Source organism: Perissodus microlepis, chromosome 22, assembly GCF_051167445.1.
Source record: "Perissodus microlepis isolate ML-2025 ecotype Zambia chromosome 22, ASM5116744v1, whole genome shotgun sequence".
NCBI lineage: Eukaryota > Metazoa > Chordata > Actinopteri > Cichliformes > Cichlidae > Perissodus > Perissodus microlepis.
In genome coordinates this window covers 15,978,112-15,998,139 of record NC_140481.1, presented here as the reverse complement: position 1 = coordinate 15,998,139, position 20,028 = coordinate 15,978,112, and the positions used below count along the sequence as shown (strand labels likewise).

The 20,028-nt window shown below is 41.2% G+C and overlaps 3 protein-coding genes across 3 annotated transcripts; 2 read left to right on the top strand and 1 right to left on the bottom strand.

The window, feature by feature from the left end:
- The first annotated feature begins 8 nt into the window (after positions 1-8).
- On the top strand, positions 9-3,998 carry clxn (calaxin). The gene is made up of 6 exons (XM_084919088.1): positions 9-1,437; positions 1,622-1,780; positions 2,378-2,482; positions 2,588-2,739; positions 2,865-2,969; positions 3,057-3,998. The coding sequence occupies exons 1-6, from the start codon at positions 1,362-1,364 to the stop codon at positions 3,105-3,107; spliced, it is 648 nt and encodes a 215-aa protein (XP_084775214.1). The 5' UTR covers positions 9-1,361; the 3' UTR covers positions 3,108-3,998.
- Positions 3,122-6,442, bottom strand: rbm48 (RNA binding motif protein 48). The gene is made up of 5 exons (XM_084919087.1): positions 6,279-6,442; positions 5,845-6,035; positions 5,618-5,763; positions 3,375-3,904; positions 3,122-3,269 (listed from the first exon to the last, which is right to left on the bottom strand). The coding sequence occupies exons 1-5, from the start codon at positions 6,405-6,407 to the stop codon at positions 3,207-3,209; spliced, it is 1,059 nt and encodes a 352-aa protein (XP_084775213.1). The 5' UTR covers positions 6,408-6,442; the 3' UTR covers positions 3,122-3,206.
- Positions 6,443-6,503: 61 nt separating this feature from the next.
- On the top strand, positions 6,504-19,685 carry pex1 (peroxisomal biogenesis factor 1). Its single transcript, XM_084919085.1, has 24 exons — positions 6,504-6,767; positions 7,886-8,032; positions 8,175-8,258; positions 8,399-8,513; positions 8,666-9,351; positions 9,469-9,588; positions 9,736-9,856; positions 10,035-10,141; positions 10,302-10,387; positions 10,483-10,615; positions 10,823-10,919; positions 11,011-11,181; positions 11,279-11,433; positions 13,154-13,340; positions 13,469-13,635; positions 14,506-14,640; positions 14,744-14,808; positions 14,984-15,126; positions 16,098-16,201; positions 16,358-16,534; positions 16,947-17,180; positions 17,295-17,489; positions 17,653-17,783; positions 19,414-19,685. The coding sequence occupies exons 1-24, from the start codon at positions 6,660-6,662 to the stop codon at positions 19,487-19,489; spliced, it is 3,744 nt and encodes a 1,247-aa protein (XP_084775211.1). The 5' UTR covers positions 6,504-6,659; the 3' UTR covers positions 19,490-19,685.
- The last annotated feature ends 343 nt before the right edge of the window (positions 19,686-20,028 follow it).

Below are 20,028 nucleotides of genomic sequence, written 5' to 3'. Positions count from 1 at the left end.
AAAGTGACTGTGCACTTTTATTTTGTGGGGGGCTGATGGTGGATGTACTCTCCTTACATATCTGTTATGTATCTATTTGCATTAGACCCTCAAAATTGCCCTTTAAATCATCAGATATACAGTGCTTTACACTTGCATGTTTCAGTTTCAGAACAAATTTTAATATTAGACAGAGATAACTTGAGTAAATAAAAAATGCAGTTTTTAAATGATTTAATCTATTCAAGGGAAAAAGTTCTCCTTGTTAAATCATGAATTCACTTTAACCACATCACAGACCTGTTGAATCAAAAAATGACATAGTAATAGAACCTATCAGACAAAGTGAAGTGGATTAAAAGTTTTCAAAAAGTAACACATCATGCCTCTAAAGAAACTGCTGGGAAACAAAGTCGCTGACATCTGTCAGACTGGAAAGGGCAACAAAGCCATTTCTAGTGCTTTGGGACTCCAGCCATTATCAACAAACAGAAAACAATGTTGAATCTTGTCAGGAGTGGCCGGCCCTCCCAAGTTACTCCAAGAGCAGATTAACGACTCATCCAATGACCATCAAACAATCATCTCTAGCTGCCTTGCTTCTTTGTCTCATAAACTTAAATGTGAGCAAAATCTGGAAAAACAAGTACATTTTATATGAGAATGTCATTTTAAAAATAAATAATATTGGGCTATAATACATTAAATGAATGATTAATACTATATACGCATTTAATTTGTACTTAATGCGGATTGCATATATGAAATATATAATTTTGGAGAAGTTGGAGCTATTTCCATGGCTTTGATGAATCTGACTAAAGGAATGTTGCACTATTCTTCCATAACAACCACATTTTCTTTTCTTTTTCTCAAACACCAAGATACTTTAGATGGTAAATATAAATTTTAGCAAAGCTTTAATTAGGTTCCTGAAGCGACTAAAAGTAAACATTTCCCAAATCTGCATTATATACATAGCCGCCCTCTTCCTGATGTGTGATTTTGGTCTGATGATGGGTTAAAAAAACTATTTTAACATGTTTCATGTGTACCTGTTCAGTATATAAATGAACGTGTATTCTGAAGGAGAATAAATAGCCCTAAGGAAAGAAAGAAAAACAATGGGTTTTTGGTCAGCCAGCGGTTCATTGTCATTCTAGTGAAACAGATACAGGACAGTCAGTGTTGGGGCATATTTTCGTTTGTGTTACTGCGCTAAAAATTCAAGTAGAAAATGATGTGTAGTTACGGTGTTTCCACCGGTAGTAAACCGTCGAGGTTCTTAAACACACACTACCGTAAACGTTTCGCGGTAGCCATGGCAACAGTACATCAACTTCCCTGTGAGTGGACTGTAGCTGAGTTTGGCCTCATCGAAAATGTCAAAAATATCTGCTATGAACAAACGGGCGACACAGACGCTCGCTGAGAACATTTCGAAACAAGTGGAGCACTGTGAGTATGACGGTTAAACTTCTCAAATCAATAAACTAAGCCAGCTTTGTTATAGCGGTAGTTCAGTCCATGCTAAGCTTTACGGTTCATTGTTTTACTTAGCAGGTATGAAAATACACATTGCCGTCTAAGTATTGTTAGAGCAGATGAAGTGTACGCCATTTTTTTATGTTTCTGTTTATAGTCAGTAAAAAAGAGGTTGAGTGCCTTATCCGAGAGTTTAACGTCCTTGTGGCGGAGCAGAACAACTCTGGCAGAGCTGTGCACGGTCTGGACCGAGGGAAGTTCATAAGCACACTCCACAGCATCTTTGGACTGACTGATGACAGGATGACGGGTAGAGGTATTCAGTTTACAGTTATTTATACTTATATTATTTACAAACCCAGTTCCAAAAAAAGGTGGGACGCTCCGTAAAATGTAAATTTGATCATTTCGAATTTGCATAAACTGTAGATGCAGTTTTTTGTAGACTGGCAAACCTGGCCCATCTTTACTTTTGAGGAACTCTGCTTCTCCAAGATGTTTTTAAAAAAATAAAATAAAATATCCATTCATGTCAGTGACCTGCTGCCAATTAACCTAAAGTTGCATGTTTCTTTTTTTAGTACCACTTAGTTTTGCACCCTACTGTTGCCCTCTCAGCTGTATTGAGATATGTTGGTGCCATCAAATTTAAACAGAGCCAATATTGTTTTTTGAAATAGTAAAATGTCAATAAAATGGTGGAAAGTAAGAAAAATCTCCAAATCATCACTATCACCCTGTAAGTACAACCCAGAATTCTCACCTCCACCACCTTTTTCAGAATGATTAAATTAAATCCTTCAGTACGCTTGTCCAGGAGTACAGTTGGGAATGAGCAGTTTCTTCAGTACGAACAATTGAAATCTATAATTAAATCCAAGACATGTTGTGAGTGTAACTGTCTGTCATTCAGTCTTCAGGACATTTGACAAAGACAACGACAGCGTTGTCAGCATGAAAGAGTGGATCGAGGGACTGTCCGTCTTTCTTCGGGGGACCTTGAATGAAAAAATAAAATGTAACTTCTCAATCTTACTTTTTTTTTTTGCTTAAGCTCACTCTCACACCTTCACACATGTAGCTTTATCTACCTAAAAAAATCCCTGTGTTTGGCATGGCTCAGACTGCTTCACTGTCTACGACCTGAATGGTGACAATGCCATCTCTAGAGAGGAGATGCTTCATATGCTGAAGGGCAGGCTCATCAGACAGCCCAATGAGGAGGACCCTGACGAAGGAATCAAAGACCTGGTGGAGATCATACTGAAGAAGATGGTGAGCTGTTTGCTGCACAGATATAACTGTTTACACATGATTAAAAAAAACCCAAAACACTATTTAAAACATTCTCAGGTCTGTAAATAGTTTAGCAGCTCTGCCAATGGTGCTTCCTCCCACAGGACTATGACCATGATGGCAAATTGTCTTTTGAAGATTTTGAAAAGGCTGTGAAAGATGAGAACCTATTGCTGGAAGCTTTTGGAACCTGCCTTCCTGACTTCAGGGTAATCTGTAATGAGAATTTGCTAAGCTCTTTAAATTTCCCCATCAAAAATTCTCAATCTTACAGTCTGCTTTTCTTATTTTTTCAGAGAATCGAGATGTTTGAGGGACACGTATTTCAGGAACAATTCGAACAATAATCAAATCACATAACTGCATACCCAACCAAAACATCTTTAATATTAACCTCAATGGAACTGTGAAATTTGTTTAATTAAGAAAAAAAAAATCCTGCTCTATCAAATCCGACGGCGTGGTTTGACCTTCTTCTCCACTGGTTTGATGTCTGGACACGATGTCACCTAGGAGAGACGATGAAACTGGTTTAACTGTAAAAAGTGATTTAGAGCATAGTGAAAATATTATTTTGTCCTTAATTACAACCAAAACAATATAATCACATGTACCTGCTTCATTGTGTTCCTGATCAGGCTGACGGTTGTGTTCAGTGACTCATCCTCCATGTCCAGTTTGGATGGTTCTGGTAGTTTTGGTCCAATCAAAGGCTCGTTCTGCCCAGAAACAGTACTGGAGGCCTCCTCAGCCTCTTCCATTTTGCGTTTCCGTTTCTCCAAGTGTGTGGTCCGAGGAAGAAATCTGACTGCCGCAGCCTGATGTGCTGCCTGTCTGCTCGATAAGGTCTGTTTGCTCCTTGAACTCCCTTCTCGCTGCTCTAATGTGTCAGCACAGGTATTGTGTAAAGTCCCCATTTTATCCTCTGTTGGTAAATGTTGACTTTTAGGCCTATGGCAATGATGTTCTTCGGGAGGTAATGGCAGTAGAGGAAAGCCTAAATAGTGGCTGATGTTTGGAGTCTCCCTTGTATTGTCATTTCCAGAGGTCTGTTTGTGTGTGAGGATGTTGTCGTCTGACGTGGTAGTTGTTTCTGATGAAGTAGGCTCCTCTTGTGTGTCGTCTTTCTGTTCCCTTTCTCTCACTTTGCAATAATAAAATGAGACAGAAAAAAGTGTAAAAATCCACATCATTCAAAAAGATCCAAGTCAAATGAAAATAAAAGTGCAAAAGGGAAATGGTGGAAATGTACAAAGAAACAATGAAAAGTGACTAGTTGTGTGTGTGTGTGTGTATATATATATATATATATATATATATATATGGTGGTGTTGGGTGCCATCTCCAACAACGATGAGGCGGCCTACATGGATGAAGTGAAGAATCTGGCATCATGGTGCCAGGACAACCACCTCCAGCTGAACGTCGGCAAGACCAAGGAGCTGGTGGTGGACTTCAGAAGGGGTCAGCACAGAGACTACAAGCCCATTATCATCAATGGAGCTCCAGTGGAGAGGGTGCAGTCCTTCAAGTATCTTGGTGTCCACATCTCCTCAGACCTGACATGGGCTGCCCACATTCAGGTCCAGACCAAAAAGGCTAGGCAGCGCCTGTATCACCTACGACAACTGAGGAAGTTCAGGGTCTCTCCAAAGATCCTCAGGATTTTCTATACAGGCGCTGTGGAGAGCATCCTCACACAGAACATGACATCGTGGTTTGGGAACAGCTGTGTGAAGGACCAAAAAGCTCTCCAGAGAGTGATCCGTACAGCAGAACGCTGCTGCAGGATTGCTCTCCCCCCGCTTCAGGACACCTACACCAGGAGATGCCGGACTAGAGCAGCGCAGATACTGAAGGACCCGTCCCATCCTGGCAACAAACTGTTCCAACTTCTGCAATCTGGTAGAAGGTTCCGCATCATCCAGGCAAGGACAGAGAGACTCAAGAGGAGCTTCTATCCCCAAGCCATCCGGGCCCTAAACACACACACACCCGCCCTCTCACATCATCTATAATTGACTGAGACAGGACTCTCTTCCAGACACTCTAAACCCAGGCACAATGTACATTCCAAATTCCTTTAATTTTAAATATGTTTGTATTGTCTATTCTGTAAAATAGTCAGATGTCTATTCATATTAATGTACAGAATTCACCTGCTTGCTGCTACTACTGCACATTCACCCAATGTGTGTGTGTGTGTGTGTGTGTGTGTGTGTGTGTGTGTGTGTGTATGTATATATATATATATATATATATATATATATATATATATATATATATCTCAGCTGAACTCTGGACACACACACACGCAGATATCCCTCCCTGGATCCAACACCTCCTGCCATGCTTACCTCCCCGTCTATGGAGACAGCGGCTCAGCTGGAGGCACGAAGAATCGCAGCGTCTGTGCACATTGGTGCACCCCCGCCCTTATGTTGCTTGTCTGTTTCATGGAGTATAGTGTGATGATATCTTTGCTCTTTATGTGCTATGGAGTTTTTTTGTGTTTTCTCCTCATGGTGACTCATTTGTCAGAGTCACCATGGGCAGAAACCTTTTTTTCTCCTGACCTTGCCCCTATATGTTACATATTTCACTGTCTACCCTTTTTTTTTCTGCTGCCTAGTCTGACCTGTCTCCCCAATGTAAGTTTGTATATTTTATGTATTGTCTGTATGGTCATCTACTGTAGGTCTGTCATCTCAGCTGCAGGCAACTGCAACTGACAAATAAAGCTTATCCTTATTTATGTTAACCGAGGTTTGCTTGGACTAATGAGGAACTAAGAAGCTACTCATTTGAGTGGTGGATTTTGTGAGGCAAAATATAACCTATAGATATAAAATTATACCTCTTTTCTGAGCAGCCCGGATGACATAGCTCCTCCGGTCCTGCAGCTTGAGCCTGGTGTCTTCCACAGTCTCGTATTCGGGGACGTAGCACACGTGCAGCACACCACCATAGAAACTTTTCTCATCCATATGTCGCTTTGCAGCTCTGAAATGAAACCAAATTATTCAGAAGGTCCTTCAGACGTTGCCAGTTAGGCATAATGAACAGTCTAGTTACATCTTGTACCTGGCACTTGTGAGTTTTTGGAATTTTACGAGGTAGACCTCTGTGAACTCCTCGGCAGGATACTCGTCCAGGGGCCTGTACTCCTCCACAGCTCCATAGAGGGCACACAGCTGAATCAACTCAGTCATAACCCCAATCGCTGGGACCCCTTGGACCATCAGGTAACGACTCTCTAAATTTATGGTGTAAACCTGCAAATAATGCAACACTTGACTGCGGTACACTGATAGGAAAATGCTCATGTGAAAACTGCGAACAGTGGTTATATTTATCATCCAGATGTGGTTAAGGCTCTCACTGTGGTTCAGTGGAGTCCATAAAATCCGGAAGAGAGCAAATGTTTTTTTAAAAACACTGTAAGTGACGTTCCCACGTAGCAGGGAGTGTCTCACACCTTAAGATACGCTCTTTTCTAAACAAAAGGGTCATCTTACCTTAACTGCTTTGACTTTTCTTCCTTCCCTATATTTTGGTCGAGAAATGCACACTCTCTGCTGTTCGTGATGTTTGTAAACCTCCGGTACTCTCCAGCAGCCAGAGCTGTTGTTGACGGGAGCCGCCATGTTTGTGGAAATTAACTTTTCACTTGATGCATTTCAAAATAAAGGTTCATTCTCGTGTTGAATAGGATTCATTCAAAGCATGTCGTAGTTGGACGTCTTATTCTGAAATGCGTTCAACCGAATATCGGCTACTCTGGTCTGGTCTGGCACACACAGAGCACATCGATCGACTATGAGTTTGTCACACACTTGATGTTAGCGGTGCAGCTTGCTTGACGCGTTGAACGCGAAATAGAAAACTTTGTGAAAATTATGTTTAGCAATCAGGGCATTCAACCCGTAACTGTCACTTTTAGCAACGCAAAAAACTGCTTTTTACACCTTCCCTTGAAGCTAATATCACAGCTTTCCCTGAACGAGGTAAGATAGCCTAGCTAACCACCTAGCACTATCGTTTAGGTAAAATTAGTAGAAGCTTTGTTGACTTAAACCATTTTTAGCTAAAATGTTGGCCCGTTCTGTGTGTTGTTCTATTCTTGTATTTTTTTTTAAACAAAATTAATGCTGCTGTAAATTAATTTCCGAGACCCTTTGACAGTTATTCACATTACAAAATAAAATGTGACTTCTGCAGTTTAGACCTCGCGTCAGGCTGCTCTCTAAAATGAATTGGAAAGATCAGTTTTTCATGACTCCATTCACTCCACTTCGGCCCAGCTGGAAACGTGCTCTGAATATAGATAGAAGAGGAGCTGAGTCAAACACAATACTTCAGCATATGGAGAGAGAGGGTAGTTAGCAATTAGTATTTCAGTATTTGTTTCCTTCTCGGTGGAGCTGTTTTCGTAGCAGTTCCTTTACGGTTTCGCTTGGTGGAGACAAAGGACTAGGTTAGAAATAAATCCGGGGTCTAGTGTATCTTTTAAAATGACTTTTCTAGCTTGTGTCCTGTTCGCTGTTATGAATGAACAGTGTTTTTCTGATGAAGGCTTTCTGTTTATATTTGCACTTTTTTTGGCTAACAGGAATTCCTGTTTCGTGGCTTCCTCTCCTTAAGTTTGACCTTTACTTACAAAGGATTCAGAACTGGGTTAACCCTGTCATTATTAGTCTAAACAGTGTAAAATGGATTGAATGAGGATGATTTGTTTGCTCAAGGATGGTGGTCATGGTATAGTCTAGGGTAAACAAAAGGTGCTTCAGCAAACATGCAGTCATGTGAAAAACAAAGTACACCCCTTGATTCAGTAAAGCTTGTTGAACCACCTTTAGCTGCACTAAATTGAAGTAACCATTTTATTTATGTTGTTATTAGTGTCTCTCTTTAGGTTCCGCATTTCAATCAGGCTGAGGTCTGGACTTTGACTGGGCCATTGCAACACACTGATTCCTTTCCTTTACAGCCACTCTGTTGGAGATTTGCTGCTCTAATTTGGGGACATTGCCAAGTTGCATGATCCCATGCAACTTGGCAATGACTGTAGAATACTTTTGTATACAGTGGCATTCACAGTCAACCCATTTAAGGTCTTTTTCAGAACCAGCCTCTGGAGTTGTCCTGTGGTCATGGGCCTCCAGTGTTCCTCACCTGGACTCAAAACAGAGTCAGCTCCAGCCTGGACAGCCACAAAGTGGAGCTGTGTCGGCAGCTAGGAGAGAAGCAGGGCCTGACAGATGGAGAGCAGGTAGAGCCCCTCCGTGAGGAATCTGTTCTTCGCTGTATTTTCAGAAGAAGCTAATTTTCTCCATCTTGTGACAGTGTACAGTGATTGTCAGTTTCTGTCTGGACTTACTAGTTGTTTAGTTTACTGGTTTGTTTTTCCTCAGGGCTTCTTAAGGCCATGTCATCAGGTCTCATCATTGGATCGGGTGTTTGTGGAGCCTGTATCAGCTGATGACTGGGAAATCCTGGTGGGTAATTTAGTGACATACAGTATGTGAAACTTGTCTTCATATAAGTTTGCACTATTTTACACACAAGGTGACTTCTCCTTTTTAAAGCACGCTTAACAAGTATTAATATATCACTTTTGTGTGACTGACATCGCCAGGAGCTCCACAGTTCTGCGCTGGAGCTGCAACTACTGGATCAGATCAGAGTAGTTTTCCAAGATGCCGTGTTTCCTGTGTGGGTGGACAACCACACGGTAATCTTTATCCGAATAGGTCAGTTTTGATACAATTATTCTGTTATATGTTGTTTATCAAATAACATGTGACACAAAAATATTGCAGTTATAATGGTTTGCCTGCTCAACTTGAGTTTTAAATGTTTGACTTCTATGAATACAGTTTAATTTAAAAAAAATTCTGCACAGCTTCACTTTCTCCACGTGTGCCCTACGGTCGCCTGGAGCAATTCACAGAACTTGTTGTGTCCCCGAAGATCCGCGCTGAAGCTGGCACCCACACACATTCTCATCTAAAAGCCAACCCAAAATCAGAAAGTTTTCACAGACAGCCAAACATGGATTTCTCCTTCCCTTCAGGACCATCATCAGAAACTGCCTCCTCTACTTCTAACAGCCACCAGTGGGGTGGCATAGCCGACCTGAAAAGCCTCTTTCATCATATGATAAAGGGCGCTTATGACCCAGTTAAGGAACAACCGCCTTTACCTGAAATCCCCGCTCTCCTTACGGACTCTCTGTACAGAGTGTGTGGTGCACCTCCCCACTCTCTCAGCACCATAAGCCACGTTGCAACTAATGCTATTCACATCTTTCCTTGGAGCCACAGTTTCAATGCTAGGCTGAGTGAAGGTCACTCCTCAATTACATATGGCCTTCTCTCCAAAGTCCCATCCCCCAAAGAAACGAGGGACAGAACCAAGCAGGCAATGGAGAAAAAGAAGAAGGCAAGAGTTACTAAGGAGACTGCTACGCCTGAAGGAGAGGAGGTGAAGGAAGAGGAGGCCATGGTGGTTAGGGCAGTGTGCCATTGTACCAAGCTGCTTGGGTGCAAGGAAAGATGCAAGGGAGAGATTCACAGTGGAAGAGTATGGGTGAGTATGGTGTCTGAAGAGAAGAATATATATAGTTTATAAACAGTATTTTAACAATGCTGCAGTGACCTACTTCTTTCTGTTTCTGTTAAAATTTTTGTATCTTTCATTTTTTAGATTCCAGAGCCTCTAGCCAGCAGGCTTAATATCCCTGCCCATTCAACAGTAAGAATTAAGCCAGTGAAATCAGCTATCAAAGTAGCCTCTACTATTTGCCTACAACCCCTAAATCCACTGGTGAGTGCTGGAGTGTACATCTGTGTTACAGTGTTGGATGTAAATGAAGTACAAGGACATATAATTTGTTCAGAATTGCAGAAAATTTGTTCAGCTTCTTTCCTTTCTGTCCATCTGATTTTTTTTTTTTGACATTTTTCTCTTCAGCCTGAGGAGGATGATGACGAGATCCAGACAGCATTCCTTGGTTGGCTGCACACACAGAGTCACGAACCTTTAGCCTGTCTGACAGCACGGTCTGGCACCATCCTCCTACATGGAACTGATGGTGATTCATTCTTGCACTTCCGTTACAAGCCAAAGAAGTATATTTATAAATCATGCACATACAGCTTTGCATATGGCTATGTAAAGTTAAAAAGGGGGGTAATAATAAATATCTTAAATTAGCTTTTTTTTTTTTTTTTAAAAAATAATGGCCCTTCACTTTTTATTCTTTTCCATAGCAAAGTTAGAGTTTGCTTTAACTGTGCTGAAACCAGAACCACAGACTGAAGCTTCAGATCAGCTGTTTCTGCTAGCACCCACAGTTATCCAGAAGAAAGACATACAGGTATCGCCATGCAAATGGAGAATTATTATATATCTGTGTCTTGAAACATTTTACATGAAAACAGATTGCTTCATGCAGTTTTTATTAAAAAATTCAACACGTTTTTAAGAAAAAAAAGTCTTTGAAGTTGTTCACAGTTATCTCTTTCTCTCATCTTCAGGTAGACAGAGAGCCAGTAACCACCCCAGCTGTGAAGCCTGGAGTTGAAACACCCCACCCAGAACTTCCCTCTCTTAGTATTCTTGGGTACGTCTTTTGCTAATTCAGTACCTATGCGTGATTTAAGCAGGAGATTTTTTTTCTCCATCAGTCTCCGTCATGTTTGGGGTTTTTTTCCCCAGGGGGATGGATGAGCTTTGTAGAACTGGGTTTGAGTTTATCTCCCATAGCCTTCTGGGTAGTCCCCTCTCGAGAGAGCTGGGTACCACTGGTTGGGGACTTCAAGGTGGAGCTCTTCTCATCACTGGTGCCAAGGTATCTCTTTACTTAACATTTAAGTTAACTACTATTGCTAACACAACGGCTGTCAATATAATTCATTAACATAAGATAAACTGATACTTCATAGCGTTGATGTTTGTTTGGGTTTTTTTTTGCAGCTTAAGCTCACTGGAGAACACATATTAACCAGTATTGTTTTGTTAAGTCGGCAACATGTTGTGCTGTAACTTCTCTCTGCAGGGGAGTGGGAAGAGCACTCTATCCCAAGCCTTTTGCAGGAAAGCTAGAGAAGAGCTGGATGCACACGTTGAGGTGGTAGACTGCAAAAAGCTGCAAGGTCAAGAAAGACTTCATGAATATTTGCTATCTTAATGTAAAAGAAGGATAAAATTTAACTTAATTAAAAAGATGTTTTGTTTTCCTTTTAGGCAAAAGGGTAGAAACTGTTAGACAGAATCTGATGGACATTTTTGAACAGGCAGAATGGAGGCAGCCCTCTGTTGTTCTACTTGATGACCTGGATCGTTTGACGCGGGCACCAGCCTCACCTGAACATGAACACAGCCCGGAGGCACTGCTTCAACAGCACATTGCTCAAAGTAAAATATTTTCTTACCTGTGGGAATGCCTTTTGACAGACAGGATCGATAATCGTTTCCTGCTTTCATGAGTAATGTTATCTCACTGTGGCTGCAGGCCTGCAGGATGTGGTGGATGAGGTGATGCTTCACTCTAGCCTGGTGTGTCTGATCATTACCAGCCAGAGTGAACACTCCCTCCATCCCTCTCTGACTGAGGTACACGGTTCCCACTTCATCCAGGGATTTGTAAACATCCAGCCACCTGATCAGGTCGGCACTCATCCACATCCATATGTACAGGGTGGGCCATTTATATGGATCCACCGTAATAAAATGGGAATGGTTGGTGATATTAAAGTCCTGTTTGTGGCACATTAGTATATGTGAGGGGGGAAACTCCTCAAGATGGGTGGTGACCATGGTGGCCATTTAGAAGTCGGCCATCTTGGATACAACTTTTGTTTTTTTCAATAGGAAGAGGGCCATGTGACACATCAAACTTATTGGTAATGTCACAAGAAAAACAATGGTGTGCTTGGTTTCAACGAAACCAATTTACAAGTTTCTGACCACTTATAAAATGTGTTCAATGTACTGCCCGTTGTGTTGGATTGTCAATGCAACCCTCTTCTCCCACTCTTCACACACTGATAGCAACACCGCAGGAGAAATGCCAGCACAGGCATCCAGTATCCGTAGTTTCAGGTGCTGCACATCTCGTATCTTCACACCATAGACAATTGCCTTCAGATGACCCCAAAGATAAAAGTCTAAGGGGGTCAGATCGGGAGATCTTGGGGGCCATTCAACTGGAAACTGTTCCAGGAAACTGTTCATCTAGGAATGCTCGGACCTGGCACCCATAATGTGGTGGTGCACCATCTTGCTGGAAAAACTCAGGGAACATGCCAGCTTCAGTGCATAAAGAGGGAAACACATCATCATGTAGCAATTTCAAATATCCAGTGGCCTTGAGGTTTCCATTGATGAAGAATGGACCCACTATCCTTGTACCCCATATACCACACCAAACCATCACTTTTGTTGTTCCAACAGTCTTGGAGGGATCCATCCAATGTGGGATAGTGTCAGACCAATAGTGGTGGTTTTGTTTGTTAACTTCACCATTCACATAAAAGTTTGCCTCATCGCTGAACAAAATCTTCTGCGTGAACTGAGGGTCCTGTTCCAATTTTTGTTTTGGCCATTCTGCAAATTCTGTGCGCCGATCTGGGTCATCCTCGTTGAGATGCTGCAGTAGCTGGAGTTTGTAAGGGTGCCATTTGTGAGTAGCTAATATCCGCCGAAGGGATGTTCGACTAATGCCACTCTCCAGTGACATGCGGCGAGTGCTACGCTGTGGGCTCTTGCTGAATGAAGCTAGGACAGCCACTGATGTTTCTTCATTAGTGACAGTTTTCTTGCGTCCATATTTTGGCAAATCCAACACTGAACCAGTTTCACGAAACTTAGCAAGCAGTTTGCTAACTGTAGCATGGGAGATGGGTGGTCTCGTAGGGTGTCTTGCATTGAAATCTGCTGCAATGACCCGGTTACTGCGTTCACCAGATATCAACACAATTTCGATCCGCTCCTCACGTGTTAACCTCTTCGACATGTCAATGGCTGTGAACACAGAGAAACTTGTAAATAACTCATGAAAGAAAGTTTCGTTGAAACCAAGCACACCATTGTTTTTCTTGTGACATTACCAATAAGTTTGATGTGTCACATGGCCCTCTTCCTATTTAAAAAACAAAAGTTGTATCCAAGATGGCCGACTTCTAAATGGCCACCATGGTCACCACCCAGCTTGAAGAGTTTGCCCCCTCACATATACTAATGTGCCACAAACAGGACTTTAATATCACCAACCATTCCCATTTTATTACGGTGGATCCATATAAATGGCCCACCCTGTACACACACAAGCACAAGTACACACACACAAAGTAGGAAAAAAAAACACCGATCATGTTATTGTTTGCAGGCCCAGAGGGTTGAGATTCTGCGCCATCTGATCCTGAGGAAGTCCTGCCTGTCTGTTGAGACTTTACAGAGTCTTGATATCGGGGCTGTTGCTAAGGAGACAGAGGGATACACACCTCAAGATCTAGTACTGCTGTTAGAGCGGGCTGTTCATGCTAACACTATGCTAAGAGGACACAGTGAACAAGGTATCAAAGACTGATGAAATTCCCAATAGATCAATTTCAGGTCTTCAGATTCTTCCTGCATCATGTGACCACTGATGCTAATGTAGAGTTATTGTCCAGATGTATTTATTGTGCCCTGTATTTTGCAGGAGTGTGTCTGTCCTGGAGGGACTTTGCGCAGGCTCTCAAAGGCTTCACACCCCCCTCTTTGTGGGGTGTAGACCTCCACACCCCCAGTGGATTTGGGTTGGACAGGGTAGGAGGGCTAAAAGAAGTGCGACAGCAGCTTATGGACACCATACTGCTTCCTGCTAAGGTCAGATGGCTGTTGCTTTTTTCAAAATGTGTTTTAGCTGCAGTGTGGTATAATGAGCGACTATCTAGGTATTTTAAACACCATAATTACTATTGATTGTTGTACAGATGAGCTTTGGAAAGCATCGGCATGAGTGGTGATGAGGGACTCAGTACAGACAAAATGAAAATAAAATATTTGAATCAGCTGATTTAGAAACAAACAAAAACTACAAGCAAAGTAATAATAAGACTTCCAAATTATGTAATTGCCTAGTCCACTAATATATTAAAACCTCTTTTATTCGAGCCGATAAAGCGTCTTTTCTTTCTGGAGAGGTGGAAAACTGCCAGGATAGTTTATCTGTTTATTCAGCTTGGGTGTTGCATGAGTCTTATAGTAAGAAGAGAAAATCCAGTAAAAGGTCTTATAACTAATGAAAAAGTTCCTCATTTAATTTACCTTAGGATTCTTCAGATCCCTTGCTTACAGCCCAGTCTTTGAGTTGCAGTATAGTTGCATCATCTAAAGGTCCCCCAGTTGACCCTTTTTTTGACAATTATTTTGGTATATTTACCTCAAATATGACTGACAATGACGCTTCCAGTTTCAGAACATAATGAGGGTGTTTTCGGAGCGGTGGGTTTCTTTGATCTATTTTTATCATGTAATCTTTGATCCTGTGAGCCCTCAGACTGCTCTGCGCCGTGTTGTCATCAACTCATCACGGTGGATTTAGGGAAAAGACATGGCTATTAATGTTTGAGCGTCTTCCTTTTTAACACTACTTCTTAAAAATGAAGGGAGGTCTCCCTTATATCAGCAGACAAGGCTAGAATTCAGCATAAGTTATTGCACAGTCACTGACTGTGGGTCCTTGGTGTGTTGCAGTATCCGGTCCTTTTCGCCAATCTTCCTATCCGCCATCGCTCAGGAGCTCTGCTGTATGGCGCTCCTGGTACAGGAAAAACGCTGCTGGCCAGAGCTGTCTCCAAAGACAGTGGTATGAACTTTATCAGCATCAAGGTAGGCTCTGCTTCAGCTTCGTCATTAAAATAAGACTGTGCCCTTCTGTATGAGAGCAAAGTTTCTACAGCAAGAAGAGATTTTTTTTAAACTCTCTCTCCAGGGACCTGAACTTCTAAGTAAGTACATTGGAGCCAGTGAGAAGGGAGTCCGCGATGTCTTCCAGAGGTTAGTGAACTTTTAAACTCCTCCCGGCATCGCTGTTGCTGTGTTATTACCTTTTGTTGCAAGTTATAATTATTAACATAAAACATTTGAAGTAATGGTAAAGTATTGGCGTTTCACATAAATGAAGTGTTTTCTTTTTATTTCCTTCAATCACTTCTTCTTCTGCCTCTTTTAGGGCACAAGCCGCCAAGCCCTGCATCCTGTTCTTCGACGAGTTTGACGCTCTGGCCCCCAGGAGGGGCCACGACAGCACAGGTGTAACCGACCGCGTGGTCAACCAGCTCCTCACCCAGCTGGATGGAGTGGAGGGACTGCAGGGTAACGTCATACATCTTTAAACTATGCACACAGTCATCATCACGAGTGCTTTGTAGTAATCTGCTTTAACTTCTGACTGACTCTGTTGGGATGAGATCAGAAGTGTTTGAAGCCATTTAAAGTTTAGTGGGGGTTAAGTCTCATGAAGTCCATTCAGTTTTTTTCCCTCCTGGCTCAAATGGACCTTTGGGTGATGACAGAGCATCTAAGCATGACTTTGATAATTTAATGTTAATAATTTTGGGATTGATGGGGAAAAACAATATACATATAATGTATGTTTTTTAAAAAAAAATTAAATGTGATTATGGCCACTGTTTAGTCAATACATTAATAAACTAAGGGTGAATCTACACTTGGCAGGGTTACCTTGTACCGTACCCTTGCACAATTGTCCTGCCTCTCCTGGCTGGCTTCCACTCACACTGCACTTAACTGTGTAGACCCCAGTGCTCTTCACTCTTGCACTCACATGGTTTTGAAAAACACTTTTCCAAAGTACAGTGATGATTTTATGCATTTTGGGGTTTGAACTATGCTGTTTTCAGAGCAGTAAACGTTCCTCTTGAATGCCTTATAGATTGCTCAATTAGTTACTTCAGATGAGCTTCTCATCGGAAAAACACTGAAGTTCTATGCTTGGGCACATTACATGTGTGCTGTGCTTGAGCTCAGCTACTGCCTCTTCAAGTGAAGGTTCACTAAATCATGACCAAGCATGTTATGCAGTGGTTACAATATATCAAACGTGATTCATTGTGATACTTATGACTAATATGAATACGCTCTAAACCTTGGGCCAGTAAATTTGAACAATATAGTTGGCTATGAAAGGTTATAGAGATGTAGCTAAACCTTTTTGTGGACGAATTATGAGCATTTTAATCTGTCTTGAAACATACTTGGAGGGATCTTTAATTCAATTCAATTTAAAATAAATAAATTTGAATTCTGCGTGTTTGTCTTCATAGGTGTGTACGTGCTTGCAGCCACCAGCCGACCAGATTTGATTGACCCGGCCCTGCTGAGACCTGGACGGCTGGACAAATCCCTTTACTGCCCTCCCCCTGATCTGGTTTGTTGGTTTAAAAGAATATTAATAATTGTTAATTAACTTCACTTCTAAACTCATTATATATGTATCAGTCCTTAAAAGACAAAAAGTAATGTTGAGTCATGTTCCCTGAAAGATGCTTGGGTTTTAAATCGAGCTATTGTGTCACATTTCCAGGAGGCTCGTGTGGAGATCCTGAAAGCTCTGACTGCAGGCGTCCCCCTGGCTCCCGATGTTGACCTGGAGCACCTGGCAGCAGCGACAGAGCAGTTTACCGGGGCAGATCTGAAAGCCTTACTCTACAATGCACAGCTGGAGGCTGTCCACAACAGCATAGGCACCAGCGCACCACATGTAAGTCTATTGTACTTAAAGTATTGTCTGATGACTGTGTTATTATGTATTACCTTAGGTTAATAAAACAGGAAGTCAGGGAACTGTTGTCCATTCCATTATTTATAGTTCATTTTGTAGCAGCCAAACATTTTTTTAGCCCCTCAGGCAAATTAAATAATGTATTTTGTATGTTTCTCAGCATGTGAGTTGCTCCAGTTCTGAATCCATTATCAGTTTTCAGCTTAATTTAAATTATCTCCAACCTTAGTGACAAGAAATGTAATGGAATAACTAACCTGAGGCACAGTAGGCTTAAACTAATTTCAAACTGAGCTGTAGTATCACAGTTAAGACCCATGTTGGACACTACAAATCCTCGTGAATCCATATATATGAACGTCTAAACCCTCTCTTCCTATGTGGCAATCAGGAGCTGAACTCTGGCTCAGAAAGCGACATGAGCCTTTCCTCCATGATCTTCCCGAACAACCAGGGCAGTGGGTCAGACGACTCGGCGGGAGAGGGAGAGTCAGGCATGGGGCTGGACCAGTCTATGGTGGTCGTGGAGCCCAGTGAGCTTCATGCAGAAAACAAACACCACTACGGCAATGTCTGGAGACTGTACTTTGAGAGTTCTGAGTCCGAGTTGGAGAATTCAAAACCAGTGAGCACTACTACCACATAGTACAAGTGTAGTACTAAGTATAGGATTAAAAATTTTTTATCACTCATAATTTTTGTGTGTGTTTTTCTTCCTCCGATCCTCCTGCTTTAACAGAACTCCCAGTGCATCTCTGGACCCAGTTCCATAAACACTGACTTTACTGGAGGATCAGTTCGTGACCACGCTAGCTCAGTCAATCCTGCGTACATGCCCTCGCTCCAGAGGGGATATGAAGAGCTTGGCCGAGAGCAACTGGAGCGACTACAACAAGAGATCAATAACATCAAGAACAACTACAGGAAAGCCAATGTGAGCGACTGCAATGAATATATTTGAGCGTCTGAAATGTGATGTTATTCTGATTAGGACTTTTTTCATTGTAGTTGGCTTCACTAGTCTTTTCCATCCTGTAGAACCAGGTCTTCCTATATGAGCTACTATGTATATAATTACTTTGTGATTGATTGTGTAGGAAGAGTGTGCTTATGTGCATCCAGCTGCCAAACAACCAGGCCTGCTGCTGCGCCAAGCACATGTGAACGCCGCCTTGGCCGTGACCAAACCCTCCCTCAGCCAAGCCGACTGGAAGAGATACACAAAACTGTAAGTGAGCAGCACAAATGAAATAATAGGATTTTATAACAGTTATTTGTTTAATATTGACTTTAGTATGCTCAATTTATCAAGGACATCATAAGCTACTTAAAGTGTCACCAACAGGAGGAAATTAAAAACATGAAAAACTGGTTCCTGACAGGTAGCGTCAATGGAGGACTAAAAAAAACAAACAATGTGGAAAAAACAAATCTTAGTTGCAGTACTGTGTATTTTGGGAAATAACTTGAACAACTAAATGAGAGTAGAGAAACTGCACACGTAGTAGTTGCTGTTTTACTACTCAGCTCTCAGGTGGATGAACAGAGATATACAATTAAGTTGATATATGTTTGTTTTAGACAGTCACACTTTTCTTTTTTTTTAGCTTTCTCCCTGTACACCACCACAGGTAGTTTGTCATCATATGGTCAAGATGTGATTGAAATGCAGACTTTCTGCTTTAATTTAAATTTAAAGGGGTTTATCCAAACTTTTGCATGAACACTTCAGGCATTACAGCCATTTTAGCCACAGTCTTTTCAAAGGCTCAAAATAATTGGACAAGCTAAAATATTTCTTAATATAAGGGTGTTTTTTTTTTTTTTAAATACTTCAATGAAAATCCACTGCAGTCACTGACTGCCTGAAGTTTAGATGCTTGTTTGTGGGTCTCTCTGGATTCAGTTTTGTATTTAAATAACTGAAAAGCTACTGGGTTGAGATCAGGTAAGTAACGGCGGATTGAGGAACATCCCTTTTCTCTGCCTTGAAAATTCTTGCAGCGATTTTCCATTTGGTTGAATCTGAGCAGAGGGTGTAACCCTGTACACATTTCATCATTCTGCATCTAGCATCAGTCACATCATCTATAAATGCTAGTGGCCTCGTTACACTGTTAGCCATACATCCCCATGCCATAACACTGCCTCCATCATGTTTGACAGGTGATGTTGTATGCTTCATATCATGAGCTGCTCTCCTCCTCAATACTTTATTGGATCATTATTCACACGCTACACATGATCATCTTGGTTTGCCCCAGAACTCAGCAGGCTCTTTTAGATGTTTTCTGGCAAAGTCTAATCTGATCTTCTTGTACACGAGTGGAAGGTTTGCGCCTTGTTGTAAATGCTCTGTATTTACATTCTGTCGATTGTAGGCTTTGATATGATATGTCTACCTGATCAGAGGTTTTTTGTATTGGTTAGATGTGGTGAAGTAGTTTTTCTTAACCATGGAAAGTATTCTCTCATGATCCACTTTAGATGTCCTCTGTGGTCTTTCAGATGTTGTTTTGATGATTAATTTGGTTTGTCAACTTGATGATGGCTTCCTTCATTTTTATCAATGTCTCTTAGAACCTGACATTAAGTGAAAAGCTACCAAATTCAAGTCCCAACTCTTGGAATCACAATCCAGATTGTTTATCTGCTAACAGGCCTCACCTGGTCATGAAACGCTTGTCATTTAATTGTCCAATTACTTTTGAGCCTCTGAAAATAGAGAACTATGCATAAAAATGCCTTTGGTATACAGAGACAACATTTCAAAACTGTGTCATTGTACAAAAACGTAACTTTGCATTCTGATTTGATTCAGTGTTTTAATATAAATCTTTTTTTTAAATTTTCTTTAGGTATGAAGGCTTTGGCGTCTCTGGAGACAGAAAAGCTGTCAAATTTAAACCTGGACAACGTGTGACTTTAGCGTGATCAAACATTAACAGTTTAACCATTTCAGCCTAATTTTGACATTGTAAATGATTACACTGTGTGTATATAAAGTTCTTTACTCAGTTGGTTGTGAATTAGACTGGAAAGACCTTGAATGTAATTAAAGCACAGATGCACATTATAATGAAGTATAAATTATGAACATGTTTTAATTAAAAATGATCATTTTCTCCGACTTGTTTTCTGTAAGCATCTTGGATCATTTTAGCTTGAATGGGTTTCTTTAAACACAGTTGATTTTCTAACAAAACACTGAATATTATTGTGGGAAGTATTTAAAAGCTAAAGCAGGGTTGAAACTTTTGTCGTGACAGACATTTTGACTTCACAACACGAAAAGCACGAGTAATTAATAACATTAATGATGACTCAGTTCCATTAAACTACCTAATAAGCCATGACAGTGAACCAGGAAGAACGAATGTAGGAGCATTTCTCTGCTTTCTCTCCATTAGTGTGTCAACACGTCCGCTGATCTTAGAAGTTTATAAAACTAACGAGAACGGTCAAGGTGCAAG

Bases quoted from the DNA above. Each gene is read 5' to 3' on its own strand.
- clxn (XM_084919088.1), top strand. From the start codon at position 1,362: ATGTCAAAAATATCTGCTATGAACAAACGGGCGACACAGACGCTCGCT. The intron at 1,781-2,377 runs GTATTCAGTTTA...TCTGTCATTCAG, and splicing joins TGACAGGATGACGGGTAGAG to TCTTCAGGACATTTGACAAA. The intron at 2,740-2,864 runs GTGAGCTGTTTG...TTCCTCCCACAG, and splicing joins AGATCATACTGAAGAAGATG to GACTATGACCATGATGGCAA.
- pex1 (XM_084919085.1), top strand. From the start codon at position 6,660: ATGTTTAGCAATCAGGGCATTCAACCCGTAACTGTCACTTTTAGCAAC. The intron at 8,259-8,398 runs GTGGGTAATTTA...TGACATCGCCAG, and splicing joins CTGATGACTGGGAAATCCTG to GAGCTCCACAGTTCTGCGCT. The intron at 13,341-13,468 runs GTATCAAAGACT...TGTATTTTGCAG, and splicing joins AAGAGGACACAGTGAACAAG to GAGTGTGTCTGTCCTGGAGG.
- rbm48 (XM_084919087.1), bottom strand. From the start codon at position 6,407: ATGGCGGCTCCCGTCAACAACAGCTCTGGCTGCTGGAGAGTACCGGAG. The intron at 5,764-5,844 runs GTACAAGATGTA...GTTTCATTTCAG, and splicing joins CAAAAACTCACAAGTGCCAG to AGCTGCAAAGCGACATATGG. The intron at 3,905-5,617 runs GTATAATTTTAT...ATTATTGCAAAG, and splicing joins CCGGGCTGCTCAGAAAAGAG to TGAGAGAAAGGGAACAGAAA.